This window comes from Muntiacus reevesi, chromosome 1, assembly GCF_963930625.1.
Source record: "Muntiacus reevesi chromosome 1, mMunRee1.1, whole genome shotgun sequence".
NCBI classification, from domain to species: Eukaryota; Metazoa; Chordata; class Mammalia; order Artiodactyla; family Cervidae; genus Muntiacus; species Muntiacus reevesi.
Genome location: NC_089249.1, coordinates 71,578,373 through 71,604,095, shown reverse-complemented (window position 1 = coordinate 71,604,095; position 25,723 = coordinate 71,578,373). Strand labels below are relative to the sequence as shown.

The 25,723-nt window shown below is 42.3% G+C and overlaps 1 protein-coding gene and 1 pseudogene across 1 annotated transcript; one reads left to right on the top strand and one right to left on the bottom strand.

The window, feature by feature from the left end:
• Positions 1-1,234: 1,234 nt before the first annotated feature.
• On the top strand, positions 1,235-16,232 carry LOC136171810 (large ribosomal subunit protein uL13 pseudogene; annotated as a pseudogene).
• Positions 16,233-17,487: 1,255 nt separating this feature from the next.
• Positions 17,488-25,723, bottom strand: LOC136160938 (intelectin-2-like). Its single transcript, XM_065925232.1, is given in 9 exon segments — positions 17,488-17,640; positions 21,215-21,318; positions 22,440-22,560; positions 22,964-23,122; positions 23,449-23,630; positions 23,633-23,689; positions 24,700-24,810; positions 25,425-25,488; positions 25,712-25,723. Coding segments are annotated over 9 exon segments (963 nt in total).

Here is a 25,723-nt window from a genome sequence, read left to right as displayed (position 1 = left end):
TCTTTTACTTACTTTTGGGTTACAAATAATTGAAAATTTACAGAACATTGAAAAAATAAGAACAGTACAAAAGTACACATTCAGCTTTTAACTAAATTCACCTAGAGTTCATATTTTACCCCATTTGGTTTATCATGTATGCCCTCTCTCTACAGGCATACACAAATTCACACAAACTTTTTTTATAAACAAATTAAGTGTAAGTCACATACATGAAGGTCCTTTCCTATAGATAGGAGTGTATTTTCCTAATAGTGATATTCTCGTATATGGCCATATGCATTCATCTACTTCTTATCGTTAACTTTTTTTCATGAAACTGGAACTTTCCTAGGATCCACCAGCCCAGAAGTTCTAGTGAGCTGACACTTATGGTATTGAGATGTCTCTGGTTTTCATTCCCTCCCATTATTACAACAAGAGTTCCTTTCTGCCTTGGAGCCCATAATCCTCAGAGGATGGTCTGTGTGGGCTAACAAGCAAAATATCCCCATTCCATAGCCTTGCCAGCCTGACTCATTTCAGCACTGTCCACTGCCCAGGTCGTGGCTGACCACAAACCCTAAGATTCATCGTTGCTATCACCTCTGGCGCTGGCTCTGCTCTCTGGGACCAGTTGCTGATGTTCAGGGCACTGCTCCCTCCCTCTCAGTCCCAGACCTGGAACATCACCTCTCTTTGTTGTCCAGGATATAGGAGTCATTCTCCATGTTCAGCCCTGAAGAAAGCAAACGCCTTACACACTGAGAAACCACTAGCCAACCCAAGAATGGTAATGTTATTGATAACTTACACACACCCATGTGCTTCCTTATATCATTCTGTCTGAATTAGTGCTGGGGAAAAGAAGAGAGAGAAGGAGAGATGGATAGAGGACTGACCTGTCTCCCATGCATCTCTGCTGTTTTGTAACCATAAGGAATTGACCACTAATATCATTTCATCAGGAAATTCCTCAGGTAATCACTAGGGCTGTTCACTGTGATTCATTCTCTTCTCTTTTGGAGGCACATGTAAGACTGTGCCTCTTCTCTGTGAAGATAAACAGGGCACGGGGCTTACGCTAGCTGAGAAACATAAGTAGAAAGAGTTACTTTCAGGCTGAAGCCTTTACCAGGCAGAGCACAAGTTCATGTCGTCCTTTCTCCAGTATCAGGAAATAATTCACACGTGGGACACTGACTTGGTGATATGATTACAGCTGATGAAGAAACTCGTCTTGCAGCTTAGAACAATGGTGTCCAGGTTCTGTTGTAAGAAAATGCTAAGAGTGTTGCCTGTGGTGTCTCAGGAGGTGTGTGATCTACCAACTGAGCTGGAGAGTTCAAGGAAGACCTCAGGGGAACAGCGTCAGCACTGTGAGTCAGCTGCCTTGGTTCAGTGCTACAAAGGAGAATGTCTCAGGGAGAAAGAGTTGGTCTGCTTAGCAAGCATGAATGAAAAGAATAACTGAATCTGGGTCTTCAACAGGCAAACAGTGTGAAAAATTTCACTGATAAATTATCTCCAATCAGGACACATACACACACACACAGAGGCAACCATTATATACTTATATATACAAAAATACTGCTACCAAATCTTTGTCTCCAACCAAATCTTTGTCTCAGTCAAGAGCATGTATTTGCTATTTGGTATCTCTTCTGCATTATAATAATCAGTGACAGATATCTTCCTTATCCAAGGGAAGGAGCAGAGAAATATTGTTCCTACATTGTGCATCAAACCCCTAAAATTTGACTAGCAAAATTTAGGGTAATACAACAATGCATTTTTAATTACATTTGGCTTGAGTCATCTTCCAGATGTTCATTATTTGGGCATCAGTACATGGCTTTATCCTCTGCCGAATACTGTTTCTAACATGGGACTATTGAGAATATGTGGCTAAATACGTATTCAGTGACCTCTTCCAAAATGGTGTATAATTGCTGGATGAGACCTCAAGCAGCCTGACAACCTGGGCTTGGTTGAGAGGAGGTATGATGGCAGTACAGGTTTCTCACATGCTTATATTCTGAAATACAGTGTGCTTAAGTTCCAAAATATGAATATTGGGATAAAATAAAATACTTTCATGTTTTTCAAAGTATGAAATCTGAATTATATATCATAATATAAATCATGACGATCACTGTGCATTAAAATTCAAATTGAGAAAAACTACACTCATCTGAAAAAAATGTCACCATATCCATTACCCATTTAAAAATCCATCATGGAATCACTTTGATTGCCTCAAACTAATCATCTGGACATGGGATGATGTTGGTGACCACAGAACAAGTTCATGCTGAGGCCTGCACTCCTGAAATGGCCTCCTGCAAGGCACCATTTCTTATCCTCACTGTGTCCAATGTTGACCCCCTCCAATCCTTTCCCCGCATTGCTGCCAGCAAGGGTCCTTGTAAACCACAAGCTCCTCCGCAATCCCACTAAGAATACTCATGTCATCAGCTAGAGCACCAGGCTCAACCTCCACACTGTGGAGTTGGATCAGTTATCAACTGTGGCACAACAAGCCACTCCAAACCCAGGGGCTTAACACAGTGACGATCCTTTTGCTCCTGAGTCTACAGTTTGAGCAGAGCTCAGTGGGGACAGCTTGCTTCTGCTGCATATGGTGTCACTGGGACAATTGAAGGCCTTCCCACTCCTTCACTCCTTCATCAATGACCTTTCCCCCAGCACCTCAACTTGGTTATCTCTTTCCTTAATCCCCCTTCCTCTTTTCCTCTGGTCTTTCTTTATCCCCTGACCCCTTCACTCTCCGTTCCTCTTTCTCTGCCTCTCCTTGTTCCTGTTCCTCATATAGAAATAGCAGATGTCAACCAAACTTTCTCCCGCCCTGGACAACGCACCACAGGACCTGGGATGATTTCTGGTCAGGACACTGCTTTTTCATTTCTCTTCCAGCATCACTATGGAAGGATAGGCAGAGTGATCACAAATCACACAGTTCCTAATGTTTTCTTCATCTCTTCCATTTTCCCCTAACCCTTATTTTCTGAATCAATAGCTAGCAACTCACGTGTTAGAACTTCATCTTTGCCTCAGGTTTCTATGTGTGGAAGACACGGGCTAAGATAAATAACACCTGAAAACAGGCTTTCAGGACAGGCTTTAGACTTACATTGCTCATGTATCTGGAAGGAAGACTGACACACTGCTGCTGGCCAGTGGGATTGTGAGAACGCCCAGCACTTGCCCTCTGCACCTTTCTCTTCCCCATTTTGTGCCCTTGTGCCCTGTAGATCAATTTCTCTCATCTCTGAACTTCCTGTGCACCAGAAGTTAGGAATTAGACAGAAAAGTTAAGAGGGAAACTATAGAAGCAGCAAGGAATGTTAGAGCACTGGCCATGAAGAGGAGCTGGGGAAAGTAAGGGAAATGTTAGGAGGTGGGGATTGCAGCCAACTGAACTTTCCAGGACAGGACAGCCTAAACTGGGGAGACAAGAAAGAGACTGAAGCTGGATTGTGTGTGGTAACATGCTAGAAATGTTTGTAAGGCAGAGAAGCATTGATAAAAAATGCAGTAGAAGAAATAAGCAATTGATTCTGAGAGAGAATTGCTTTTTGTGAAGTCAGATTTATCATCAATCACCAGTCCATATCAACATAATTCAAAATGCACTGTAGACCAAAAAAAAAAAAAAAATTGTCTGTGTAGAGAGAGAATAGTACAACCGAAAGCCATCCCCATTCCAAACATGCATCCAGTCTAGCTTCTCCCAATGACTTGTTTATGCTCTATTATTAAAAAGAATGTTGTAGGCTTCTGTTTCAAGATGATGGAATAGAAGAATGTATGCTCCTTTCCTCCTGTGAAAGCAGCAAAATCACATCTATCTATTGAACAACCATCGACAGGAGGACACTGGAATCTACCAAAAAAAAGATACCCCACATCCAAAAACAAAGAAGAAAGCTGCACTGAGATAGTAAGAGGGGCATAATCACAATAAAATAAAATCCCATACCTGCCAGATGAGTGGTCCACAAAATGGAGAACAATAATACCAGAGAAGTTCTCCCACTCTTGTGAAGGTTCAGATCCCCACGTCAGGCTTCTCAGCCTGGGGACCCAACAAAGCAACTGGGAACCCCCAAGGAATCTGGCCTCCAAGGCTAGTGGGATTTGATCATAACACTTCCACAGGACTGGGGGAAACAAAACTTTGTGCACACCAAGACTCAGAGGAACAGAGCACTGACTCCATGGGAAACTGAACCAAAACTACCTGCTAGGATTGGAGAGTCAGCAGGGGCTCACTGCAGAGACAAGGGGACTGGCAGCAGCTGCCTGGGAAGGTTCTCCTTGGTGTAAACCCTCTTGGAAGTCACCGTTAACCCTACCATAGAGCCCATAGACCCCAGGGCTGGGTCACCGCAGGCCGAGAAACTACCAGTGAAAGAACTCAACCCCACCTATCAGCAGATAATTGGATTAAAGCTTTACTGAGCAAGGCCCTGCCCACCAGTTCAGTCAGCTCAGTTCAGTTCAGTTGCTCAGTCATGTCCGACTCTTTGTGACCCCATGGACCACAGCATTCCAGGCTTCTCTGTCCATCACTAACTCCCAGGGCTTGCTCAAACTCATGTCCATCAAATCGGTGATGCCATCCAACCATCTCATCCTCTGTCGTCCCCTTCTCCTCCCACCTTCAATCTTTCCCAGCATCAGGGTCTTTTCCAATGAGTCAGTTCTCTCTTTGGCCATCAGGTGGCCAACGTTTTGGGCCTTCAGCTTCAGCATCAGTCCTTCCAGTGAATATTCAGGACTGATTTCCTTTAGGATGAACTGGTTTGATCTCCTTGCAGTCCAAGGGACTCTCAAGAGTCTTCTCCAACACCACAGTTCAAAAGCATCAGTTCTTTGGTGCTCAGTTTTCTTTATGGTCCAACTCTCACATCCATACTTGACTACTGGAAAAAGCATAGCTTTGACTACATGGACCTTTCTTAATAAAGTAATGTCTTTGCTTTTTAATATGCTGTCTAGGTTTGTCATAGCTTTTCTTCCAAGGAGCAAGCATCTTTTAATTTCAGGCCTACAGTCACCAGCTGCAATGATTTTGGAGCCCAAGAAAATAAAGTTTGCCCACCAAAGCAAGACCCAGTTTTTCCCACCACCAGTCCCTCCCATCAGGAAGCTTACACAAGCCTCTTAGCCTCCTCCATCAGAGGGCAGACAGAAGAAGCAAGAAGAAACACAATCCCACAGTGACTAAAACAAAACCACATTACAGAAAGTCAATCGGCATGAAAAGGCAGAAAGTTACATCCCAGATGAAAGGACAAGATAAACCCCCAGAAAAACAACTATATGAAGTGGAGATAGACAACCTTCCAGGAAAAGAATTCAGAATAATGATAGTGAATATGATTCAGGATCTCAGAAAAAGAATGGAGGCAAAGACTGAGAAGATGCAAGAATGTTAACCAAAGGCCTACAAGAACTAAAGAACAAACAGAGATGAATAATATACTGGAAGGAACCCAAAGCAGAATAACTGAGGCAGAAGACCAGATAAATAATTTGGAGGACAGAACAGTGAAAATCACTGCCACAGAACAGAATATAGAAAAAATAAAGAAAAGAAATGAAGACAGCCTAAGAGACCTTTGGGGCAACATTAAACACACCAACATTTGCATTATAGGGGTTCCAGAAGGAGGAAAGAGAGAGAAAGGACCTGAGAAAATATTCAAAGAGATAATAGCTGAAAACTTTACTAACATGGGACAGGAAATAATCAACCAAGTCCAGGAAGCACAGAGAGTCCAAGGCAGAATAAACCCAGGGAGGAACACACCAAGACATAGTAATCAAACTGACAAAAACTAAAGACAGAGATAAAATATTAAAAGCAGCAAAGGGGAAATGACAAGTAATGTACACGGGAACTCCCATCAGGCTATCAATGGATTCTTAACGGAAACTATACAAGCTGCAACAGCATGACATATTTAAAGTGATGAAAGGGAAGAATGTACAGCCAACAAGACAGCCTCTACCCAGCGAGATTCTCCCTCAGATCTGATGGAGAGATCAAAACTTTCCAGACAAGCAAAAGTTAAGAGAATTCAGCACCACCAAATCAGCTTTACAACAAATGCTAAAGAAACTTCTCCAGGCAGGAAACAAGAGAAGGAAAAGCCCTACTTGCAGAAAATATGCCCAAACAATTAAGAAAATGGTAATAGGATCATACCTATTATGATCAAAGAATCATATTGATAATTACCTTAAATGTAAATGGATTAAATGCACCAGCCAAAAGACACAGACTGGTTGAGCAGAAGAAAACAGGTGCATGTATGCACCTCTACTTACCACATCACTATGCTTGACTCCCCCCAAAATTGTATGTAATTATTTATATTGTTAGGTTAATCATGTTCTCATTATGGCTTGCAATTGTAATTATCTTCTATTTTTTGTCTGGATATTCATTGTGAAAACTGATAAACATCTTTTACTATTGTGATTATGTAACTACGACTTACTTAATATCATTGTATCATGATTGGTCAACAGAAAAACCATAGAATTGTACATCATCAAAGCTACCATTTACTAGAAGAACCTGTAATCACTTTTTAAAATTCATATGCATATCAGAATTACCTTGGAATTTTTTGAAAAATACAAATGCCCAGGTGTTACTTGTTTTGGGTTTTTTGTTTTTTGCCATAGCTCCAGATATGTCTCTAATGAGCAGCCATGTTTAAAAACAACTGGACTGTATGAAGATCTTTTACTTTTATCTAGTTTGTTTCACTTTTTCTATTTCATATTCAGAGCTCCCATTTCATTTAACTTATTTTCAATTCCTCCATCTCTTCTTTTTTTTTATTTTGAAGTTCTTTCTCAAGCCTTTATCAAGCATAGTAGAAAAACTTTTGAACACATATATGTAAATAATATGTATAATACATATATTTTAGGAAACATGAATTTTTGCATAACTAAAAAATTTATGCTATTTTGATTCCACTTGTTTGACTTAGTATGAATAGAATGCTAGATTTCTAATTTAAAAAATAGATATGGGGGAGGAGCCAAGATGGCGGAGGAGTAGGACGGAGAGACCACTTTCTCTCCTAGAAATTCATCAAAAAAATAACTGAACGCAGAGCAAACTTCACAAAACAACTTCTGATCGCTAGCTGAGGTCATCAGGCGCCCAGAAAAGCAGCCCATTGTCTTCGAAAGGAGGTAGGACAAAATATAAAAGATTAAAAGCGAAACAAAAGAGCTAAGGACGGAGATCCGTCCCGGGAAGGGACTTAATAGAGGACGTTCCCAGACACCGGGAAACCCTCGCTCTGGCGGGCCTGGGGGAAGTGTTGGAATCTCAAGAGTTTGAATCTGACTGGGAGGGATACAATAAATAAAACCCACAGGTTAAGAGCCTAAAAGCAACTCCCAGCAGAAAAGTACCCCAGACGCCCGCATCCGCCACCAGCAAGTGGGGACGGAACGGAGAGGAGCGGGCGGCATTACTTGGGGCTGGATCCGGGCCTGAGCGCCCTGAGGACAATCGGAGGGAGCTTTTGTGAGTTGCCAACTTGAACTGTGGGACAGCAAAAGAGACAGAAAATTAACCGGCCCGAACACACTGCCGGCCGTTCGCAGAACAAAGGGACCGAGATTCTGGGCGGCCGAAGCCCGCCGGGAGGGTCGTGGCGAGACGGAGGGCGCGGGCGCCCGACCGGCGCGGGCGGGAGCTGAGGCTGGGGACGCGGAGGGCGGAGGGCGCGCGCGCCCGACTGGCGCCGGCGGGGACTGAGACTGGGACCGCGCAGGGCAGAAGACGCGCCGCACCCGGGGAGAGAGCGCCCGTCAAGCGCCTGGCTGCCTGGGCCGCTCGGGCGGCGTGGGGACGGAGCGCGGGCCGGCTTTGTGTGCCGCGCTTTTGTGAATCGCCCAAGGGCTGGAGCCACGCGCAGCTTGGCGCGCGCTTCAGACGGAGCAGCCCGGAGCCTGAGCAGCGCAGATCGAGAAAAGAGCGCAAGCCTCTCCCGGGAGCGCCGGTCCCTCCCCGCACAGCCCCTCGCCTCAGCGCGACGGAACTAGCTACCTGAATAAGAATCCACCTCCGCCCCGTGTGTCAGGGCGGAAATTAGGCGCGGAAGAGAGACCGGCAACAGAACCCAAATAAACAAAGGGAACCGCTTCAGAAGGGACCGGTGTAACAGATTAAAATCCCTGAAGAAACCACGGACTGACTACACCGGAAGGGCCTGTAGATATCGAGAAGTGTAAGCTGGAACGAGGAGCTATCTGAAGCTGAGCCGAACCCACACTGACCGCAACAGCTCCAGGGAAACTCCTAGATATATTTTTTCTTTTTCTTTTTTTTTCTTTTTTTCTTTTTTTTTTTTTAAGTAAGGAAAAAAAAAATTTTTTTTTTCTTTCTTTTTTCTTGGTTCTCTTTTATTTTCCTTTAAAAATTCCTTATTACTCCCCCATTACTCCTTAACTTTCATTTTCATAGATTTTTACGATTTAATTAGGCAAAACAATTTTTTTTTCTCTTTCTTTTTTCTTTTTTTTTCTTCTTTTTTTCTTTTCTTTTTTCTTCTCTTCTATTTTCTTTTTCTTTTTCTCTTATTTCTTTTAAAGCCCTCTAGCACTCCTTTTACTACGCCTTAATTTTCATTTTCAATCCACTATAACCTTACAGAAGAAAGAGAAAGGGAAAAAAAAAAAAAAAAAAAAGAAGAGAAGCCCTATTTTTATACCAAACTTCATATATATTTCTAAAATTTCTTTCGTGTGTTTTGGTTTTTGTTTTTAATATAGTATTTTTAAGAGTCTAACCTCTACTCTAGATTTTTAATTTTTGTTTTTCAGTATATGATATAAATTGTGAACATTTAAGAATCCAATATTCAGCTCCCATTTTTATTCACGAGTGTGTTGATTATTCTCTCCCAATCTTGACTCTGTTTTCTACCTCAGAACACCTCTATTTCCTCCTTTCCCCTTCTCTTCCCAATCCAATTCTGTGAATCTTTGTGGGTGTCTGGGCTACGGAGAACACTCTGGGATCAGACAACTTCGTAGATCTGTCTCTCTCCTCTTGAGTCCCCCTCTTTCTCCTCCTGCCCATCTCTATCTCCCTCCTCCCTCTCCTCTTCTCCATGTAACTCGGTGAACCTCTCTGGGTATCCCTAACGGGGGAGAAACTTTCCACCATTAACATAGAAGTTTTATTATCAGTGCTGTATAGTTGGAGAAGTCCTGAGACTATAGGAAGAATAAAACTGAAATCCAGAAGCAGGAGACTTAAGCCCAAAACCTGAGAACACCAGAAAACTCCTGACTACATGAATCTTTAAGTAATAAGTGACCCTACAAAAGCCTCCATACCTGCAACGAAACCAACCACCACCCAAGAGCCAATAAGTTTTAGAGCACGACATACCACGCAAATTCTCCAGCAACGCAGGAACATTGCCCTGAACATCAACATACAGACTGCCCAAGGTCACACCTAACACATAGACCCATCTCAAAACTCATTACTGGGCACTCCATTGCTATCCAAAGAGAAGAAATCAAGATCCGCACACCAGAACACTGACGCAAGCTTCGCTAATCAGGAAACCTTGACAAGCCAATCGTCTAACCCCACCCACTGGGTAAAACCTCCACAATAAAAAGGAACCACAGACCTCCAGAATACAGAAAGCCCACTCCAGACACAGCAATCTAAACAAGATGAAAAGGCAGAGAAATACCCAACAGGTAAAGGAACATGAAAAGGGCCCACCAAGTCAAACAAAAGAGGAGGAGATAGGGAATCTACCTGAAAAAGAATTTAGAATAATGATAATAAAAATGATCCAAAATCTTGAAAGCAAAATGGAGGTACAGATAAATAGCCTGGAGACAAAGATTGAAAAGATGCAAGAAATGTTTAATAAAGATCTAGAAGAAATAAAAAAGAGTCAATTGAAAATGAATAATGCAATGAATGAGATAAAAAACACTCTGGAGGGAACCAAGAGTAGAATAACGGAGACAGAAGATAGGATAAGTGAGGTAGAAGATAAAATGGTGGAAATAAATGAAGCAGAGAGGAAAAAAGAAAAAAGGATCAAAAGAAATGAGGACAACCTCAGGGACCTCTGGGACAAAGTGAAATGCCCCAACATTCGAATCATAGGAGTTCCAGAAGAAGAAGACAAAAAGAAAGGCCATGAGAAAATACTCGAGGAGATAATAGCTGAAAACTTCCCTAAAATGGGGAAGGAAATAGCCACCCAAGTCCAAGAAACCCAGAGAGTCCCAAACAGGATAAACCCAAGGCGAAACACCCCAAGACACATATTAATCAAATTAACAAAGATCAAACACAAAGAACAAATACTAAAAGCAGCAAGGGAGAAACAACAAATAACACACAAAGGGATTCCTATAAGGATAACAGCTGATCTATCAATAGAAACCCTCCAGGCCAGAAGGGAATGGCAGGACATACTGAAAGTAATGAAAGAGAATAACCTACAACCTAGATTACTGTACCCAGCAAGGATCTCATTCAGATATGAAGGAGAATTCAAAAGCTTTACAGACAAGCAAAAGCTGAGAGAATTCAGCACCACCAAACCAGCTCTTCAACAAATGCTAAAGGATCTTCTCTAGACAGGAAATGCAGAAAGGTTGTATAAACGTGAACCCAAAACAACAAAGTAAATGACAACGGGACCACACCTATCAATAATTACCTTAAATGTAAATGGGTTGAATGCCCCAACCAAAAGACAAAGATTGGCTGAATGGATACAAAAACAAGACCCCTATATATGCTGTCTACAAGAGACCCACCTCAAAACAAGGGACACATACAGACTCAAAGTGAAGGGCTGGAAAAAAATATTTCACGCAAACGGAGACCAAAAGAAAGCAGGAGTCGCAATACTCATATCAGATAAAATAGACTTTCAAATAAAGGATGTGAAAAGAGACAAAGAAGGTCACTACATAATGATCAAAGGATCAATCCAAGAAGAAGATATAACAATTATAAATATATATGCACCCAACATAGGAGCACCGCAATATGTACGGCAAACACTAACGAGTATGAAAGAGGAAATTAATAGTAACACAATAATAGTGGGAGACTTTAATACCCCACTCACAACCATGGATAGATCAACTAAACAGAAAATCAACAAGGAAACACAAACCTTAAATGATACAATGGACCAACTAGACCTAATTGATATCTATAGGACATTTCACCCCAAAACAATCAACTTCACCTTTTTCTCAAGTGCACACGGAACCTTCTCCAGAATAGATCACATCCTGGGCCATAAATCTGGTCTTGGAAAATTCAAAAAAATTGAAATCATTCCAGTCATCTTTTCTGACCACAGTGCAGTAAGATTAGATCTCAATTACAGGAAAAAAATTGTTAAAAATTCCAACATATGGAGGCTAAATAACACGCTTCTGAATAACCAACAAATCATAGAAGAAATCAAAAAAGAAATCAAAGTATGTATAGAAATAAATGAAAATGAAAACACAACAACCCAAAACCTATGGGACACTGTAAAAGCAGTGCTAAGGGGAAGGTTCATAGCATTACAGGCACACATCAAGAAACAAGAAAAAAGCCAAATAAATAACCTAACTCTACACCTAAAACAATTAGAGAAGGAAGAAATGAAGAACCCCAGGGTTAGCAGAAGGAAAGAAATCTTAAAAATTAGGGCAGAAATAAATGCAAAAGAAACTAAAGAGACCATAGCAAAAATCAACAAAGCTAAAAGCTGGTTTTTTGAAAAAATAAACAAAATTGACAAACCATTAGCAAGACTCATTAAGAAACAAAGAGAGAAGAACCAAATTAACAAAATAAGAAATGAAAAGGGTGAGATCACAACAGACAACACTGAAATACAAAGGATCATAAGAGACTACTACCAGCAGCTCTATGCCAATAAAATGGACAACTTGGATGAAATGGACAAATTCTTAGAAAAGTATAACTTTCCAAAACTGAACCAGGAAGAAATAGAAGATCTTAACAGAGCCATCACAAGCAAGGAAATCGAAACTGTAATCAGAAATCTTCCAGCAAACAAAAGCCCAGGACCAGATGGCTTCACAGCTGAATTCTACCAAAAATTTAGAGAAGAGCTAACACCTATCTTACTCAAACTCTTCCAGAAAATTGCAGAAGAAGGTAAACTTCCAAACTCATTCTATGAGGCCACCATCACCCTAATTCCAAAACCAGACAAAGATGCCACAAAAAAAGAAAACTACAGGCCAATATCACTGATGAACATAGATGCAAAAATCCTTAACAAAATTCTAGCAAACAGAATCCAACAACATATTAAAAAAATCATACACCATGACCAAGTGGGCTTTATCCCAGGAATGCAAGGATTCTTTAATATCCGCAAATCGATCAACGTAATACACCACATTAACAAATTGAAAGATAAAAAACATATGATTATCTCAATAGATGCAGAGAAAGCCTTTGACAAAATTCAACACTCATTTATGATTAAAACTCTCCAGAAAGCAGGAATAGAAGGAACATACCTCAACATAATAAAAGCTATATATGACAAACCCACAGCAAGCATCACCCTCAATGGTGAAAAATTGAAAGCATTTCCTCTGAAATCAGGAACAAGACAAGGATGCCCACTCTCACCACTACTATTCAACATAGTGTTGGAAGTTTTGGCCACAGCAATCAGAGCAGAAAAAGACATAAAAGGAATCCAGATAGGAAAAGAAGAAGTGAAACTCTCGCTGTTTGCAGATGACATGATCCTCTACATAGAAAATCCTAAAGACTCTACCAGAAAATTACTAGAGCTAATTAATGAATATAGTAAAGTTGCAGGATATAAAATTAACACACAGAAATCCCTTGCATTCCTATACACTAACAATGAAAAAACAGAAAGAGAAATTAAGGAAACAATACCATTCACCATTGCAACAAAAAGAATAAAATACTTAGGAGTATATCTACCTAAAGAAACAAAAGACCTATACATAGAAAACTATAAAACACTGATGAAAGAAATCAAAGAGGACACAAACAGTTGGAGAAACATACCGTGTTCATGGATTGGAAGAATCAATATTGTCAAAATGGCTATTCTACCCAAAGCAATCTATAGATTCAATGCAATCCCTATCAAGCTACCAACGGTATTTTTCACAGAACTAGAACAAATAATTTCACAATTTGTATGGAAATACAAAAAACCTTGAATAGCCAAAGTAATCTTGAGAAAGAAGAATGGAACTGGAGGAATCAACCTGCCTGACTTCAGACTCTACTACAAAGCCACAGTCATCAAGACAGTATGGTACTGGCACAAAGACAGAAATATAGATCAATGGAACAGAATAGAAAGCCCAGAGATAAATCCACGAACCTATGGACAGCTTATCTTTGACAAAGGAGGCAAGGATATACAATGGAAAAAAGACAATCTCTTTAACAAGTGGTGCTGGGAAAACTGGTTAACCACTTGTAAAAGAATGAAACTAGAACACTTCCTAACACCATACACAAAAATAAACTCAAAATGGATTAAAGATCTAAATGTAAGACCAGAAACTATAAAACTCCTAGAGGAGAACATAGGCAAAACACTCTCCGACATAAATCACAGCAAGATCTTCTATGACCCACCTCCCAGAATATTGGAAATAAAAGCAAAAATAAACAAATGGGACCTAATGAAAATTAAAAGCTTTTGCACAACAAAGGAAACTATAAGTAAGGTGAAAAGACAGCCCTCAGATTGGGAGAAAATAATAACAAATGAGGAAACAGACAAAGGATTAATCTCAAAAATATACAAGTAACTCCTGAAGCTCAATTCCAGAAAAATAAATGACCCAATCAAAAAATGGGCCAAAGAACTAAACAGACATTTCTCCAAAGAAGACATACAGATGGCTAACAAACACATGAAAAGATGCTCAACATCACTCATCATCAGAGAAATGCAAATCAAAACCACAATGAGGTACCATTACACGCCAGTCAGGATGGCTGCTATCCAAAAGTCTACAAGCAATAAATGCTGGAGAGGGTGTGGAGAAAAGGGAACCCTCTTACACTGTTGGTGGGAATGCAAACTAGTACAGCCACTATGGAAAACAGTGTGGAGATTTCTTAAAAAACTGGAAATAGAACTGCCATATGACCCAGCAATACCACTTCTGGGCATACACACTGAGGAATCCAGATCTGAAAGAGACACGTGCACCCCAATGTTCGTCGCAGCACTGTTTATAATAGCCAGGACATGGAAGCAACCTAGATGCCCATCAGCAGATGAATGGATAAGGAAGCTGTGGTACATATACACCATGGAATATTACTCAGCCGTTAAAAAGAATTCATTTGAATCAGTTCTAATGAGATGGATGAAACTGGAGCCCATTATACAGAGTGAAGTAAGTCAGAAAGATAAAGAACATTACAGTATACTAACACATATATACGGAATTTAGATAGATGGTGGCGATAACCCTATATGCAAAACAGAAAAAGAGACACAGAAATACAGAACAGACTTTTGAACTCTGGGGGAGAACGTGAGGGTGGGATGTTTTGAAAGAACAGCATGTATATTATCTATGGTGAAACGGACCACCAGCCCAGGTGGGATACATGAGTCAAGTGCTCGGACCTGGTGCACTGGGAGGACCCAGAGGAGTCGGGTGGGGAGGGAGGTGGGAGGGGGGATCGGGATGGGGAATACATGTAACTATATGGCTGATTCATGTCAATGTATGACAAAACCCACTGAAATGTTGTAAAGTGATTGGCCTCCAACTAATAAAATAATATTAAAAAAAATAAAAATAAAAAAAATAAAAAATAAAAAATAGATATGTAATAAGCAACAAAAGCTAATTGTATAGCATAGGAAACTATAGTCAATATCTTATATTGACCTAAATGGAAAATAACTTCAAAAATAATATATGTGTATATGTATAACTGAATCACACCACCAAGAAAGAATTCTACTTTCTGAAATTTAGTAACATTTATCTTTTTGCCAGTTTTTCTAAATGTCCTATGGACATCTAATGCATTAGATACAAAATTTTAAATATATTTGTGTAGGATGTGATTAATATAAATTAATAAAATATAAATCTATTATATTCAAATTATTAATGACATCATTCAAGATGCTCCTATTCTTCTTTTTTCTGCATTTGATAAAATATTCTCAGAGAAATGTTAATATGTCTCACTATGATTATATATTTTTTCTTTTCCCTTGTATTTCTTCTGATTTTTGCCTTATTTTTGTTGTTGTTGTTAAGGTGTCTAATGGTTTATGGTATCTATCTTCTTTGTGAATTGTACTTTTTATCTCTAAAAATATTCATCTTTGTTTCATTTAAAATAAATAAATAAATTTTAAAAAGAATATTGTAAAAATTGGCAAACATGCAGAAAGGGATATCAGACATAAATCTACAGTCTAATGAATTATAAAAAGTAAATGCCTAGAGGCTCATCCTCCTGTTTAAGCAGTAAAAGTTTCTTTCCCAGGTGGCTGCCAAAGATGGTGGAGGAGAAGGTCCTGATGCCTGACGACAAGGCCATCACCTGGGACGCCTGGCAGCCATCCTGGGCAAGCAGGTGCTTCTGGGCCAGAAGGTAGTATTCCTGCACTGTGAGGAAACCAACACGTCTGGCAGTTTCTACAGAAACAAGCTGAAGTGTCCGGCCTTCTTCAGCAAGCACATGAATACCAATTCCTCACACAGCCCCTGCCACATCCAATCCCCCAGCTGCATCTTCTGGGGGACATTGTAAAACACGGTGCCCCAGCTACCAGGCAAGGCCAGGTCACTCTGGACTATCTTCGGGTATTTTATGGGATCCCACCAGCCTATGACAAGAGAAAAGTGGGTGGTGATTCCTGCTATCCTCAGGACTGTGCCAGATTGTGCAAACAAACAACCACGTGCAAGTCTGCCTACCTATTCTACCTGGCTCACGAGGCTGGCTGGAAGTCCTAGTCAGTAGCAGCCACACTGGAGGAGAAAAGAAAGAAGAGCAACATCCGTTACTGGAAAAAAATTTTAAAAAGCAGCTCATGAGGCTACAGAAGCAGGTTGAAAAGAACATAGAGAAGAAAACTGACAAATGCACAGAGGTCCTCAAGACCCCTGGATAACTCATCTGAGCCCCATAAAAATGACTGCTTATTTTTCAAAAAAGAAAAAAAAAAGTTTGCCAGGACTCCAAACATATTCCTTCCAGATGACAAATCTCTTCTGAGCCATATCCTTCAAAATGATTTGCAGATAATGAAACCCACAATAGATAGAAGAAGTTAACTGTGTGCTGACCACAAGCAGGGAGACTCCAGATCAGCTGGACAAGAAGACTGATGATGTTGAGTCCCAAGTCTCACCAACAACCAAGAAGAAGAATGTTGACTTTCTAATCTTGCAGGGAACAAGCCTCTTTCCCATCCTGTCCTTAAAAACTTTCCCCTGAAAGACAGTGGGGCATTCAGGGGCCAGGATTTGAGCATTAGCTACCCAAACTCCTCGGTTAGTGCCTGCAGTAAATGCTGCACTTTCCTTCACCACATCCCTGTGTCAGTGTGTTGGATTTACACACACAGGCCAGCAGACTGAAGTTTGGAAATGTAACACTCTGACATAAGGACAGAAAAATAAGAGAAGCAGTAACAGAAAGAAGTAAGAAAGAAGGGATAAAGGAGAAGGACAGAAATCTGGAATGAGCTAGTAAGGGGAAAAGATTTATTAGGGAAGTGAAAGAAAAAAAAAAAAGGAAGATACTGAAAAAAAGTAAACACAGTTGACCCTTGAGCAAAACTGATTTGAATGGTGCTGGTCCCTGATTGGGTCAAAATGGGGTTGAGTTGCAGGACATCCTGCTAGGTGTCAGTGAACTTCTTGATATTGTGAGACCCCTCCCCAATACAGAGATGTTGCAAATAGTACCAAATCATTTTAGGGACACTGTCTCAACTGTCATGCTAGAGGAAATACACAGTTATGACCTCAATTTCTCTTTTTTTCTACTGAATTTAGATAATAGACAGCTTTTCCTCTTTAAGATGTTTGTGTTGAGGGCTTGATTTGACTAACCAATAACAGTATGGTGGGGAAATTAAGGAGAACGATTTTCCCCTGCTCCTCAGTCTCCCACAGGGGTCCCCTAGAAAGACAAGCAAACACGTCTGGGATACCTGAGACTTGAAGTTCCAAACAGAATGTCTGAAGTAGAAATCACCAGAAGAGGAGCCATCATTTTAAAACATCTTTCCGGAGCTCAGTGAAATTTGCAACCACAGACAGCACAAAGTGACATCGTTTATACCCCTCCCTCCCTGATAGCATTCCATTTTTCCCTTTCTGAGGGTCTGGACTTAGAAGCTGGGTTCCACGACTCACACCACACAGCTCTCAGCGGTAGAACAGGAGCACAGCTGCCTCAGTGATCTCCCGGCTGGAGCTGTAACGACAGTGAGTTCCGTATCCATTCCAGTCAAAGGAGGAGAAATCCCCACACTGCACGGAACTGCCCTCTGGGAAGAATCCTCCTCCGCCGATGCAGTGCTGGGGGGCAGGGAGAAGAGGCAGTAAGGGGTTGGCTGTAAACACACCAGTGAGCTCTTAATGGTCGAATCCCCTGTAATTGCAGCCCTCTTCCTATGTGCCTTGACCGTTCCCCTGCACAAACCTTTCCCTCCAGTGGACTCTGAAACCATGCTTTCCTGAATTCCTTTTTATCTTCCTTAATGTTTGTTCTCAGACCCATTGCTCACTCTTTTTCCTCAATTGTTATGTTGTTCATTCGCTAAGTCATGTCTGACTCTTTGCAACCCCATGAGCTGCAGCACGCCAGGCTTCCCTCTCCTTCACTATCTCCCTGAATTTGCGCAAACTCATGTCCATTGAGTTGGTGATGCCATCCAATCATCTCATTCTCTGTCTCCCCCTTATTCTTTTGTTTTCAATCTTTCCCAACATCAGGATCTTGTCCAATGAGTTGGCTCTTCACATCAGGTGGCCAAAGTATTGGAGTTTCAACTTCAGCATCAGTCCTTCCAATAAATATTCAGAGCTGATTTCCTTTAGGGTTAACTGATTTGATCTCCTTCCAGTCCAAGGGACTCTCAAAAGTCTTCACCAGCACCACAGTTCAAAAGCATCAGTTCTTCAGAGCTCAGCCTTCTTTATGGCCCAACTCACATCCATACATGACTACTGGAAAAACCATAGCTTTGACTATACGGACTTGGTTGGCAAAGTGATTTCTCTGCTTTTAAATATGCTGTCTAGGTTTGTCATAGCTTTTCTCCCAAGGAGCAAGCACCTTTAAATTTTGTGGCTGCAGTCACCTGGAGCCCCCAAATGCTATTCCTCACAATTCTGTCCACACCTCAGTCTCCCGATGATGGCCTGTCTTCTCCCTTGACTTTTGCTAGAACCAGCATAATCATCCTAAATCTGGATGATCAACCAGGTATTTTCTGTGGTTGAAACCCCATGTTCAACTGCCAGATGAAGATCTCCCCTACATATCACTAGATCTAAAACTCCACTTAAGCAAAACAAAACTAATTCGCTCTCTTGTGGCCCTTAAATCTATTCCTTTTCTTGTCACCCATCTTAAGTGATAACATTCAGTCACCCAAAACAAAACCCTGAAGTCTGTAGTCTCCTTCACTTCCCATCCCCCATGGTCATTTAATCATGAAGAACTGCTGATTTCACTGTCTACGCACCCATGCTTGCTCTTTCAAATTTATCAAGGCCACCCTGGCTCAGGTCCTCAACATTTCACATCTGCACCTCTACACCTGCCTCATGGTCTCCTTGCCTCTGAATTCCTTACTGTTGAATCTAGGTCCCTCACCTGGCTATGCATCATCATAGCAAAACCAAAGTGAATCAGGTCACTACAGTTTGAGCTCTTCTGATATGTCCCATCATCTGCAACATAAAATCTATGTCCTGGATATAATGTAAACACCCTGATTGCCCTGCTTCCTGTAGGTATTAGCATAGCTCCCTGCTTCTACCCCATGTGCATACAATGCTCCAAAATTAAACAACAGCTCATGTCCCCCTCAACACACCATGGTGTATCAAATCCCAGTGATTCAGAACATGTTAGCCACTCATGCTCAAAGGACACTACTCTGCCCCTTGCTGCCTGTTGAACTCTACACACATCTTTTGAGATTCAGCAAAGATGTCACGTCCTGGAGAATCAACTGTGTGCCATTAGCAGAGGTAGAAGCTCCTGTGTTGTGACCCCAGGGCCCCTTGTTTATGTTGCTATCTCAGGTGATACCACATGAAATTGCAATTGTGCATTTATATCTCTCTCCCTCTCAGTCTGAGTTCCTTAAGATGACTCTGTCAGCTTTGCATCTCTAATAGCTGCACTCTGTAGGTTCCCTAGCATGTATTTTAAGGAATCAGTGCTTGTAGGGGTACGTGCAAATGAGCATTAATGAACAGGATAAGGCTCACTGAAAGGCAGTGCAGGGGGAACACGTCCCACCCTACTCCCAGGGCCCACACTTGCATAATCCTCCAAATCATAACCAGGGGCCCTTCCATGAAGACACAGCTATTACGCCTCGACTGACAGATGGACAAACTGATAACTGCAGGGGAAAGTGAAGATGTCCTTGACTTCGGGGTCACATTTTTCAGAGTGACAGCTGTGGAAGGAAAATGTGCTGAGTGAGCATCCTTGCTCTTAGAACTCTGACTCCCTCCTCCTCCTGCCCCCAGCCTTAGAATGTCCCTCAGAGACAGTCTCCACTAACCAAACTCTGGTGTTCTCAATACTAGAAAAACAATAAAAACGTAAAGTTTCTATGTTGAATATGAGAGAATATCATCAGGACCTCAAATAAGGAAATACTTCTTAAGCACAGCATAAAAGTACTAATCATACATTGAGAATATAGATAAGTTGGACTTCAATACAGTAAATTATAGCCATTGGTCAAAGGTACAAACTTTCAGTTATGAAATAAGTCCTGGGGATGTAATGTACAGACTGGTGACTATAGTTAATAGTACTATTTTGTTCATCAAAAAGTTACCAAGAGAGTAGATATTAAAAATTGTTATCACAAGACAAAATATTTGCAACTGTGTGTAGCGGTGGGTGTTGACTAGAGTTACTGTGATGATCATTTCACAATACATAAAAATATAGAATCATCATGTTATGTGCTTGAAACTAGTATAATGCCATATGTCCATTGAATCTCAGTTTTTAAATAATATTAACAGTTTTATCCAGTACTCTTGGCCTGGAGAATCCCATGGATGGAGGATCCTGTTAGGCTACAGTCCACGGGGTCACAAAGAGTCGGACACGACTGAGCGACTTCATTTCGGTTTTTCTTATCTGGTCTTGCTGCCTCAACTTTCATAAACAAGATCACTGACCTGAGTTTCTATTGCAGATGAGTGGTGCTAACCTTATCCAACTCTTACCCTGCCTTGTTTTTTTTAAATAGTTCGAAACAAAAACAATTCAGAAGACTTCTTTTTTCAGGGCAATGCCATGCCTTTGGGATGGAAATTTTGGATATCACGCTAGTAAATTGTGATAATCAGGTATATTGTTTATCAGTGCCAACAAGATGGCCTACAGACCTCCTTCTCACCTCCTCTTGCTGCTTAATTCCAATTTCTATTTCTTCCCTTATAGTTTTCTATGGATATGGAGTATACACAGGACACCCTATCTCTTCCAAATATATTTTTGTCGTGACATTTCTGTTTAAGGAGTTCATTAAAGCACAATATTTATACACACAAAAAAACTAATAATATTAGCAATTTTAAAAGTTTGTCCACAAAATACCAACAAAAGAATAAAAACACAAGCCAAAGGAACATACATCAACACCCCAATCAGACATTCACATGTACACACACACACACACACACACACACATGCATGCACACACATGCGCATGCACACATGCACACACATGCACACATGTGCACGTGTACACTCACACACGTGCCTGTGCACATGCACACACATGCGCACACGCACATGCATGCACACACATGTGCACACAGTGCACACACATGTACACACACATGCGCACGCACACACACACACACCGGGGATCGTCCGCAAACCCACGTGCTCGGTGTTGCAGCCAGTGACTCTCATCCCAGCACACAGGGCATTGGCTGCTCCTTCATTGTTAAACACCCTGAACTGGACAAACCCTGCAACAAATTCCCCTGGAAAAGAAGAGGCAGAGAAAGGCCTAAGTATGCAAAGGAGGAACTAGACAGGGCTTTCCACTGATCAGACCAGGGATTCCCTAAATCAACAGGTCAGGTTATATCCCAACACTCCAAGCTGCAAGGATGAAGCCTAGCACCTCTGTGAACAGTGGCTGCTACATCTAGGTTCTGAACTTGGCTGGAAGAGACCTTCCTCCATCTGGAGTAAGAGGACCAAGTCTCAGGCTCATGAGGGTCACTTTTCTGCTAAGGTTCATAGGAGAAATGAGACTCCACTGAGAGATCAGCAAGAAGACCCCGAGAGGTCCCGCAGGAATAAGCAAAGATCAGAGGCGGCCACCTGTTTCTGAAGCCACACCGGCCATCCAATTACCATGAGTTTATTTGCCCTACCTACCATTAACTGTTCTTGTTGAAACAGTAAAGGTAAAAACTGATGGCTTGTATTTTCCCACCAAAGACTTATGTTGTATGGCTTTATCATACTGAAAAAAATGTCTTCTTTCAAGAATAGCTATCCATCTATTTATCAAGAAAAATTTGTTTTTGTTCTCACTTTATCAAGAACACCCTGGCTCGGGTTCTCAGTATTTCACATCTGCACCTTTACACCTGCCTCATGTAAAAAGAACTTACCTCTTTATATGGGGTTCTTTTTACATGATAAAGAACAAAAACAAATTTTTCCTATGAGCCTTAGACAAGTGACTGTTGTGAGCCTGAGCCTTGATCATCTTACTCTCAACGGAAGGTTCTCCAGATAAACCATGGTGTTCTTGATAAAATGAGAACAAAAATTTTTCTCAATACTTTCCAAGTTGTTCTCACCTGTGAACATTAGCTTGCCTTTTCCTTAACTATTATAAAAGTCATGGAGTATATTGGTTAAGAAGCCTGGCTTTATATCCTCTACAATGGAAAGGACAGTAATTGTAACTTCATAGGTTTTTCATGATGATTAAAGGACACAAAACCATCTCAAGTTTCTAGAAAACAGTTTGGCATACTGTATTGCTACGTGTTCCATAAATGTTAGCAATCATTAATTGTTATTTACACTTTCCCCAAGAGAGGAGGGAAGGACTGATGACTGGGTTTTGGAGGGAGATACTCACACTGACAATTTGGTGAATAATAAGATGCAGTTTTCTCAGCATCGCCAAAGTCATAGTCAACAGGAATGGCTGGGCCATTGTCAGTCCAGCACTTCCCTGCTCCGTACTTCACTGGGAATTTCTGCAGGGACCAAAATACAGGGTTGTGTGCGACAGTAGGCAAGCTGCCATGTAGGGAAGTAAGAGATTTAAAGCCCTTGGGTGTCATATTCAGAAATCAGACTGAATAACAGTGAATTGTTCCCATCTGCAATCATAGCTAGGACCCTAACCAGCCTCAAGACCCTTGTTTTTCCACCTCTTTACCCACCCATAATTTTCTCCCCCAGGCTTCTTCCACTTCCTGGCTCAGAGTTCTTCTGAGAGGCAGCACCCTAGTCTGCAGTGACCCAGAGGCAGAAGAAAGCCAAACAGAAGCACTATTTAGTGATAGGGACAGAGCAGACTTAACTCCTCTTTCCAAATACTTGGCTTTCTGTTCACTAAAATAAGTGCCTCCACCCTGAGCCAGCAGCCCCATATACCTGGTAGAGTCCAAACAGATTCTGTACCAGTCTCCGGAAGAAGCCAGTGTTGGCGTGGTACCTCAGCAGGGAGCTGTTCCTCCAGTGCTGCAGGGGGGACTTGTTGGGCACGTGCCAGATGCCCAGGTCCTGGGCCTGGATGTCATAGTAGCCAGGGCTCTGCAGAGGGACGCACGCTCAGCCTCACCAGCCCAGGAGGTACCTCCAGCCAAAGACCCACACACACAGCGCTCCCTTGAGCTGAGAGCTCAGGGCTCTAGAGAACAGGTGCCCAGCAGTGCTCAGACCCCTACCTCCCTCCAGCAGATGATGAGACCCCCCCACACAAGCAACCTTGGTGAGAGGAATTTGTCACTCAAGACATGGACTTCTGTCTTTCATCTTCTCCAACCCCACTTCCACATCCCCATCTCCCACCCTCCCTTCCACATTCTCTGCTCCAGCCACACTCAGCTCCCACCCCTTCCCACCTGGGTGCTCAGTACCTTGTAGTCATCACTGGTGGCCGCCTCTGCAGACCCAAGCGTGTTGTAATTGGCCCAGTTGCCATCCCCCTCTGGGTAGTCAGGCCTGTTGCCCTGCTGACTGGACCAGCGATCGCCCACAGTGCATTTCCCATGCATGTTGTTCTCATGCACACTGGCCACCAGGGTCCAGCCACCACCTTCATGTCACAGAAGGTCTGGTAGACAACACCATTCTCAGTGCGGAGGTGATACAGGCCATCTGCAGAGGGAACCAGTCAGAGACCCTGTGTCTAGAGCATAGGGTCCATCTCAGACCCACAACCAGAAAGACTCTGGGAATTCAGAAATGCATCCTGAAGGCTCCCACAAATACCCGCTTGTTGAGGACAATTCTCTATGGACACTGACTGCCTTTGTTCCATACTACCTTTTCAAAGACTCAGTAGAGCAAACATCCTAGGAGAAGGAGATGGTATCTCTGCCTTTGTTACATGCTACCTTTCCAAAGACTGCAGAGCAAACATCCCGGAGACAGAGACTGTATCTCCCTCGGGATAGAGCCTCCTTCTGGCCAGAAGAGGCCAGAAATCATGCCCAACCACATCTCAAGTCCACACCAGGATGTGGCCTCTGCACCCAGAGCTAAGGGCAGGCATGATCACTGCCCATTATATGAGATTCATATTCCCTAAATGCAGAGTTCTTCCTTGTACTCAATCCCAGAGAAAATAAACTGTCTTCTCCGAAAAGGCTTACATTTGCTTGGCAAACCCAATTTATGAGCCGCTTGGCAAACAAACAACATGGGCAGATATCTCCTGGCCCTTTTCACATCACTGTGATGGGATGGGACCCAGAACACCAGCACAGGAAAAAACTGATGCTCTGGCTACTTCTGTAATTGTAAGTAATAAAGTTCTATGTCTCTGCCTCTGGAGGCTCATGTTCTCTGCCAGAATCTATGACACTAAGACAGAACTAACTTCTTAGCTTTAAAGAAGGGGAAAATCTTACACCCATTGGAGCTATGGTCACCATGCTAAGACTCACCAGGAACCGCACATTCTCCCTATGTTCAGAAGATCATGTCTCTGACAACTAGGTTGGATCCAAAAGCCTCAAAATTCCCAATAGAAATCTCCTAGGCTGGAAGTTGGAGTCACAGCATACAGGAGTGGTAGGCACACCCCCTCTCGACCTCCATGACCAAGATCTGTTTAGCTAAAAAGTGGTTAAGAGGAAAGGATGCTGAGTTGGGTTATTACTCACCACTTGCTTTATGGCAACTTTCTTTGATTTCCTTGCAGCTTCTTGGAAGGAAAGAGAGGTAAGGAATACAGGTTTCCTTGTCCCAGAACTTCTCAACAGAAAGTGTCCCTGCTAGAGGATGTGAGGATAATTCTCAGTCTCATGCCGTCACACCAGCCTTCCTGGCCATGGGCTCCTAGCCCCTTCCCACTTCACAGGCTCATCACTAGACTGTGAGGCCCCAGAGGTCAGGATTCTCTCAGCTAAGAATAGCTGACCACAATCTAGTACATACTCAACACTTGCATTCTTCTCCACAACCAATTAAACATGAAAACCCTCATTATGCCTACTGTGATAAATGGAATTGTGAGGATGAGGACTAGGGAAGGATGTTCCCTGGACACAGCCCTGACCACCAAGCACCCTCTGGGAACCCCAAGGCCAAGGCTGTAGGAGCAGGAGCAGCTATAAGGAAGCAGTCTTCATCACTATGAGTCCCCTGAGCCCAAGCAGCCACACAGAGGCACAGATGGAGCCCCAGGACAGGCCTTAGCTTCAGACCACACATCCAGAGAGACCAGCAATGAACACTCTGCCACAGCTCAATTTGGCTGCAAAGTGTGGCTTCTCTGCATCTCCATGAATCCCCCTCTGGGCCAGAACTTCAGCATCCAACCTGGTTCTACTCTCTCTGCTCCTCTGCACACCTGAGCGGATGAAACTGCTGCTCCCGAGTGACTTGCCTGCACTCGGCCCTCTGGTGGCCACAAGGAGGAACAGCAGGAGGTAAAACCTGACTCCTGTCCCCTAAGTAGAAAGAAGATGCACACAGTCACTGGCTGGTTCATCCTTTCTCTCCCTTCCATCCTTTCTCTTTGAACTCTCTGAGTAAGGAAAACCTCAAATGTAAAATGATGGGATTCTGGGCACTCTGGAACCTCCTGGAATAGAGCCCACCCCATCCAACCCTACAAATCCTTAAGGGACCACAGTCTCCTTTCTCTGAAACTCCCCCTCCCTTAGACCAGACCTGAGCTGGCAT